Below are 8,766 nucleotides of genomic sequence, written 5' to 3'. Positions count from 1 at the left end.
CTCTTTCTTTTTCTTTGTTTTGTATAATATGTGTTTTGAATTGAGTAATATCTTCCTATTCTAGCAAACCATAACTGTATACTTCAATAATTGCATTCTTCAGACATGCTACTTGGAATGAATTAGCAATAACATTTTCCTAGTAATTTGTAATTTATATTTGGTATTGTTGGAAAGTATAATCCTTTTTTTAATCATGTAATTCAGCAGATTTTGCATTTATTGTGTGGTGGCTGCATGACATTAGGTTTCATTGTTGTTGCATGGTGGATGTTTTGTGTGTTTCTAGCTCTCTGAGCGTCACCCGAGAGAGACTCAAGGCGCGGTCATGCCCAGCTCTAAGTCAGTTGGAGGAGGAGGAAGGAAGGGAAGGAGGAGGAGGAGGAGGGGGGGCGCAGGAGTTTCCCCGACCCCGCTCACGCCTGGGAGTGATTACCTCCTCTTCCACCTTGTCGTCACCCTCATCCTTAGCCATGTCGCAGCGCCTGTCATCCTCAGACATTAACCTTCCTACTGTTCCAAATAACCCTAGTTCTTCCAAACCTCACATATCCATAACCAATACCCAGTTGCCGAACCCTGCCTTTGAGGCATTTGTTCCCAACCTTAGCCCAGTGTCCTCTCCTGTGAAAACAGCAGATATCACCATCACACCTCCAGCACCTATTTCTGATATACCTACAGTTAAAAATACTAATATTAATATGAATGTAAATACAATATCATCAACAGAAACATGTAATTTATCCACCTCTGTAGCAGATACACCAGTATCGGTAACACCTCATCCAGTCATATCATCTTCCATAAGTCCAACCACCACAGTCACCAACAATACGACAACCACTTTAAGTCCCATGCCAACTTTAAGTCCGACTCACAGGCCTTTGGGACAGTCACTCTCAACCCCAATATTACCAGGCTCATCCCCATTACTGCCATCTGCGATAACCCCCTCCTCCTCCATGGTTACTACCTCCACCTCCACCACCACCATCACCACCGCTGGCCTGGCCTCTCTCTCTACTAACCAAACTACTAACAACAAGGACCCCCGGCTGCTGGCACGGTCCGCATCCCTGAGAGAAAGAATTCAGAGGTATGGTTCCTGCATCCTCAGCTTGTCAGTGTGTTCATCTTTTGTATTTGCTTTAAACCTTGCCAGTGTGTTGTATATATATATATATATATATATATATATATATATATATATATATATATATATATATATATACAACATTTCATATACATTGCATATACATATCATACATAATATACATAACACATATACATATACATATGCATCATACATCATATCATACTACATACATTACATACATACATTACATACATACATATACATCATTAAAACATTAAACATTACACACTACATTTTTTTTTGGGTTATATTTTCTATTTTAGAAAAAAAATTTTTGTTTTTAAATTTTAATTTAAATTGATTTTGAATGCTTTTTTTTTTTTGGAATGATTAGGGAAAAAATAAATTTTTTTAATTAAAAAAAAAAAAAAAAAAAAAAAAAAAATTTTAATTTTATAATTTATTTTAAATTAAAATTTTTTTAATATTAATTAAATTTTATTATTTTGTCCATTAATTTGGTTTTCATTTTTTCATTTTATTTTTTTTTAAATTTAATAAAAACAAAAATTTTAAATTAAAAACATCAAATAAATTAAAAAATAAAAAAAAAAATTTTTTTTTCCCCCCCCCTAAAAAATATTATTTTTTTTTAAAAAAATTCATTTAAAAATTTTTTAAAACTTCATTTTAACTTTAAATTCATTTAAATTTAACAAATTTTAAATACAAAATTAAATAAATTTAAAATTTTAATTTTTAATTAATTTTATTAAAAAATTAATTTTTAATAATATTTTTTAAAATTAAATATATATAAAAAAAAAAACAAACACAAAAACATAAATTTAATTTAAATAAATATCTTAAAAAATAATTTTATAATTTTACCCCACCAATTAAAAAAATAAAATTTATATAATTTAATTATAATTTTATTTAAAATATTAAATATTAATTATTTAAATTAAAATTTTTATATATAAAATTTTTTTCTAAAAAAATATAAAAAAAATTTATATTTTAAAAAATTTCAAGTATTTATTTTATTTATATTTTATTTTTTTTAAAAATTTTATATTATATTATATTTTAAAATTTATATTTTTATATTATTAATTAATATTATATTTTATATATATATAAATATATATATATATATGATATATTTTATATAGTGGATTTTATTTTAATTTTAATAATTATTTAATATTTTAATTTATTATATAATTTTATAGTAATTTTTAAAAATTTATAATAAAAATTTAAATTTAATTAAATTAATAATATATTAATAATTTAAAATAATATTTTTAAAAATTTAATTTTTAATTTAATTATATTATATTAAAATATATATATTTAATATATATTATATTATTTAAAAAAATTAATATTATATTAATAATTTTTTTAATGAATTAATGTTTTAATTTGTATATAAAAGGTAAAATATAAAGAATATTTAAAATAATTATATATATATGTTTAAAATTATTATATAATTATATATATATAAGTAATATATATTAATTTATTTTATTATAATTAAAAATTTTTATATATAAATTTTTAAATATATATGTATATATAATTTTTTTGTGTTTTTTTTTTTGTTTTTATATTTTTTATATGTATTTTATATATTTTATATATTATATTTATATATAATATATTTATATTAATGAAATATTTATTATATAAAAATGTGTTTTTTAAATTTATTTTATATATTTTAAATTAATATTATTTATATTTAAAATTTGTGGGGAAATATATGTATAAATATATGTATATATTTTGTATAAATATATTTTATTTTATGGTTTATATGTATATATATGTATTAAAATATATTATTAAATAATTTATATTATTTGTAATTTTAAAATATATTATGTTTATTTTTATATTTTTTATATATATGTTTTATATATTATTATATATATATTATTTTTTATATATATATGTATATATTATTTATAAAATTATTAATATATTTATATAATATTTTTATAATATAATTTTTTCATATATATATCATTATATCATATTTTATTAAAATTTATTATTTATATTTTTTTATATAATTTTTTATATAAATATTTTTTCAAAATTTTTTTTATATACATATATTATATATAAATATATATAATTTTTATATATACAAAATTATTAAAAATTTATAACTTATATTTAAATATATATAATATATTTTTCCCATATAATATAATATATATATATATAAGGGAATTATATATATTATAATTTTTTAATATATAAATTTTTATATATATATATATAATATAAATATATATATTTTATATATAAATTATATATTATAAAAAATATATTTTAATAAAATATATATAAATATATATATATAATTATATATATTTTTATATTATAATATATATATTATATATATTATAATTTTATTATAAAAATGTTTTAAATAATATTATGTATTAAATTATATATAAAATATTTATATATATTTTTTTTTTAAAAATATTTTATTTATTATTAATCTATATATATTTTAAAATTATATTGTATTTTTTGATTTTTTATATTTAGTTATATATATTTATTTTTTAATACTATTAAAATATATATTTTTTTAAATTATTATATTATTAATTATATATTTATATTATAAATTAATAATATTATTATTATGATATAATAATTGTTAATATATATAATATATATATATTAATTTAAAATTTTATAATACATATAATATATAATAATATATCTATAATATAATATATAATTAATTAATTATCCAATTATATATACATATCATAAAATATATACATTTTAATATCTTACATATCATTTTATATAATATAATATTTTATATATATAAATTTTAATTTTTATTACTATATATATTATAATAAAATATATTAAATATATATTATAAAAATATATATATATATATATAATATAAAATAATTATTATTATATATATATTTATATATTATATATATATTATATGTATATTATATTATATTATATATTATTATATGTATATTTATTATATGTTTTAAATTATAATTTTTTTATTATATACTATTAAATTTATTTAATTTATTTTTATTTTTATATTATTTTTAATATATATTAATTATTTTTATTTTTGTAATTTTTTGTAATTATTATTATTTTATTTTGTTTTTATTTTAAATATGAAATTTTTTTAAATATATTTATATGAAAAGTATATATTATGTATATTTTTATTTATATTATTTTAAAATTTTATTGTATATAATTTTATTATTTTATATATGTTATTTTATTTTATGTTATTTTGTATATATGTCTATATGTTAATGTAATATATGTTATTTTTATTATTTTTGTTTTATTTTGATATATTATTTTTATTATTATTTATATATATTATTATTAATAATTATATTATATTTATTATTATTTTTTTTTTAATATATAAAAGGTATTAAATAAATTTTTTGTTGTCTAATCATTTTCCTTTTTTTCAAGTAATATTGCAGTTTTTCTACAAAAAAATGTTATCATTTTTTTAAAAACAACTTCTTGTTTTATATTGAGCGGGTAATTTCCTAAAGTTAATTTTGTATGGAAAACGATAACATTTTATTGTAGGTCTTTATACTATTGTTATGGCTTCCCTTTTTTATCTGCTTTGCCTAATTTTTATCAATGAACCAAGTATATGATTCCTGAAAATTTTTGCCTTTATGCTTTTGCGTGTTATTTGTAATTGTTAAAAGTATTGAAAAAAAATGACGACTATCGGGTGCTTTGATTTTTAGCGGAGATGGGGAACAGCTGTTGTTTTTTCAGGGGTTTTTACACCATTTTAAATTTGGTTTTTTGCACTTTTTTTGGAAAATTTGGGTTTTTAGGAAGTATGAAAATTTTGGGAAAAAAGGTTAAACTTTGGGGGTTTTGGGCTTATATAACTTGCAACCAGGAGAGAGTCGGGTAGAGAGGGTAAATATATTTATTTATTTATTTATTTTTATTTATTTATTTTTTTTTTCTGTGCTTTTTAAAAAAACTTTAATTTTTGGGGGGTGTTTATTTAGGTGTGTTAAGAATACAGTATTGATTGGTATTAGAGCTGTAAGTTGGTATTAGTCAATTATTACTTTTCATGATTGATCTAACTCCCTCCCCTCATTTTTTTACAGTTTTATTTTTTAATGATTTCTTGTTGCAAAAATTCTTTGTGCATATTTTTTGATTATGGTGAAATGACAGAAGATCAAGTCAAGATTAGTAACAAGTGGATTTAATGTGAATGTGTTTGAATTTTTCCCAAATGGTAATTAGAAATATGGAAGTGTGTAGTTTTTTCCTTGTTTTATTTCTTAAAAATAACTAATAGAAGAGCAAACTAATAACACTTATGGCACTCGCTCTTTACTAACTCCCTCCTCAAACCATTTGTGCCTTCATGCCACTGAGCAGTTGGTAATAACAATTATCTATTATGAATATCTTCATGTATTTTTAGATGATAAATAGAAGTGTATTACACTTGGCATCATCAAATAGAGAATTAGTAGATAATTTATTTCCTAAGACGTGGAATTAGATGCAGGTTATCGATATGTTTTGGTTAAAGTGGTTTAAATTTCTAGTAGATATGCAAACTAAAAATGTATCCAAATAGGGAGTTAACCCTTTGCCGACGGGCATGGCATGTATGTACATGCCATGCCCACTGTGAGTTTACTTGTTTAATTGTTTTTACACATAGATGGCTACACTTGTACTAAGTCACCAATGAGCCAGTTTCGAGTACTGCCTGTCTCGCCCGTTAACCCTTTTCATTGATTTACGAAAATATTTTACGCTGTCTTATTTTGCTGTTACTAATGTTTATTACATTATATTAATTCTAATGTTTACAATAAAAATAACACCATCGATATTCATAGCACTAGTAAACAATGCATTTTTCCCGCCAATACAAGGAAAGGTGAAATCAGGTAAGGTCACAAGATCTACTAATTGACTCCTTTGTGGCTAAGCACTAGCAGAGCCATCTATGTGCAGAGACATTTCACAAATATATAAAAAATGAGCACAGCAATTTCCCCATTTTTTTAATTTTCCCCGGCTTCAATGGGTTAAGAAAAAAAGAAAGGAATAATTCTTTTGATCTTCGACTTCCTTTCTTATGCTTGCAGATTTTATGGGATGGCCTTTCATTAGTATTCATTGAGAGGTTTTTGATACTTATTATAATGACTTTTTGTTGTTATGATTACTATTGCATGTACTTCATGTGCAATGCAATTGGTGATTTTACTATCATTATTCAAGATAATTTTTAAAAATCTTCCTTTTATGTCTGTATAAAGGTGTATGATCATAGCAGTTCATTATGTTTTCACAGAAATATGTACTTATTAACAGAGCTGATTGGTCATACTGACCAAACTGTGCATGTCACTTGCTTGGCTCGCTTAAAAGTCTCCTGCCTTGATGCAGCTTAATCTTGAAGTATTAACTTGCAGTGTAACTTGGCACATTATGCAAATGCTTGAATCTTCTTGTATGATATAATGACTTTATAAAGGTAGCTTTGAATTGTTACAGACTTTATTCTTTATCTTGTATATTTGGAATGATGATATTATGCAGTGTCTTTTAGGTGGCAACCACAGTAGTTGCTCTACTCTTTTCATACATATTATATTTTGTCATGCAAAGTTGTCCCTTCAGGAATCATGTGGACAGCATGGCGCGTGTCACTCTGCCTCAGGAGCCCAATGTGTCCACCAGCTCAGTCGTCACCACCAATGCATCACCTCCTGCGCGCACCATAGGAAGGTAATCTACCATGGTTACACTGAGGTTTCTTGATCCTGGGGTTTATTTTTAAAAATATGGTTATAGGTTTAGGTTGGATGAAGTTTTAAGGGTCGAAGGCAGGGGGTCCCAACTTGGAGGCCAAGGAGTAGTTTCTGGGGGGCCATGGAGCAATGTAAAATATACTGATTTTTATCTCACTTGCATATAATTCTCTCTCACATATCAGTACATTGGAATAAAGTGTTTTTGTCCTATAGCTATTGGCATTACACTATTCATGACTAGTAAAACTGAATCTGAAAAGATGACACACTGATCACTATATTGTCATCAGGAATCACAGTAAGTCAGGTTGGGAGCCTCTGGTCTAAGAGCTGGTTGATACTGAAATTTGGGATTTTCTTTTTTGGTTTTACATATACGGAGTTGGAGATGCTTTTCCTATGTATATACATGTAGATAAACCTTTAAAAAACATTTTTTATTTAATTTTGTTGTTTTTGTTACATCATTCAGAATAGCAGATTATCTTGGTCTCTTATAGATTAAAGTAAAAGAGGTAGTGGCCCATATATAGATTTTGTTTTGTATTGTTTTGTTTCACATTAAATGATTATTAGCAAAATGATCATGGCATATAATGCTAGTATAGGATGACCTCTTCTGAAGATTTGCTCATTGCAAGTTTATACTGCACATATTAACAGTGCCAATTCAAGTGAATGTGATTTTGATCATTATTTAAAAAGATATTGTGGTGTTCTAGTCGAGTAGAATGTCTGTGGAAGTAAGCAGTTTAAAGAATATGTATTTTATTATATACATATATTTTCTTCTTTGATATAGTTAACCTGTTGGAACCAGAAGGGCAGATCTACATCCACTGTGAATTCAGTTTATTCATATTGTTTACATATAGATGACTCCATAAGGGCATGATTACCAAGGAGTCAGTCAGTAGTCCTGCTTGATACCACCTGTTTACCCCTTCTCCTTGATTTTAGGAAATTTTGTTTTTATTGCTCTTAGTATTGTTAATAACTGTTCATGTCAATAATAATGATAACAGTTATGATATTAAAAGCATAAAAAAATCAAGGAATAGGGTAATCAGGTCAGGTCAGATAGGCTTACTTATAGACTCATTGTTAACTAAATGCTTGAGGATCCCTCTGTGTGTAACCAAATTAATAAACTATAAAAAAAAAAAAAAAAAAAAATTCAGTGGATATTGCATGTTTATTTGCCCTCCCATCACCATCTGGTTAAGGAATAATTGCTAATACCTTTTCATAACTTGTTGTCAGTGTTTAAAATAAGAAAATAGTTAACTTCACTATGTATCTGTACATGAAACTCATACTAATGGACTGAGGAACTCAATACAAATGCTTATGCTATAGTTGTATGACACTTTCTCAATACATAAAAAAAATGCCTATATCTGGAAAGAAAGGGATACTTGTCATTTTATTTCTGTGATATACACAAGTACGTTAATACATTTGTGTTACTAAAGAAAACAGTTGGTTTTAATAAACAGTGCTCTATGATGAGTCTACATCATAATATTTGATGAAGAAGGTCTGCTTTATATAATCATATTTTGTATTTTTCAGTGTATTTGTATAGAATTGCTCTATGAATATTACCATTGTCATTCTTCATCAGTTTTGATCTATCTTTATTTTTGGAACTTGTGACAGTTTGTAGCAAAAGTATGTATATATATTTTACTGACAAGCTCTATCATCCCTGCTGTTGGACTAGACCTATTTGAATTATTTTCTAAAAAGAGATGTGTGTATATATTGTTTGACAAAATAATGTTAGATTTGCTGTCC

General features: G+C 23.4%; 1 protein-coding gene across 4 annotated transcripts in view; it reads left to right on the top strand.

Moving 5' to 3' along the window:
* Nucleotides 1–289: 289 nt before the first annotated feature.
* LOC119583563 (protein phosphatase 1 regulatory subunit 12B-like) overlaps nucleotides 290–8,766 on the top strand; it is a gene marked incomplete at its 5' end in the record, with an annotated part of 67,101 nt that continues 58,624 nt past the window's right edge. For all 4 annotated transcript variants that reach the window (XM_037932140.1, XM_037932123.1, XM_037932131.1 and 1 more), the window contains 2 exon segments: nucleotides 290–1,099; nucleotides 6,833–6,940. In XM_037932140.1, coding sequence (XP_037788068.1) covers nucleotides 290–1,099; nucleotides 6,833–6,940 — 918 coding nt within the window.

Source organism: Penaeus monodon, chromosome 2 (genome assembly GCF_015228065.2).
Source record: "Penaeus monodon isolate SGIC_2016 chromosome 2, NSTDA_Pmon_1, whole genome shotgun sequence".
Taxonomy (NCBI): Eukaryota; Metazoa; Arthropoda; class Malacostraca; order Decapoda; family Penaeidae; genus Penaeus; species Penaeus monodon.
The sequence above is the reverse complement of the archived record's forward strand: the minus strand, read 5'-3'. Positions and strand labels throughout refer to the sequence as shown.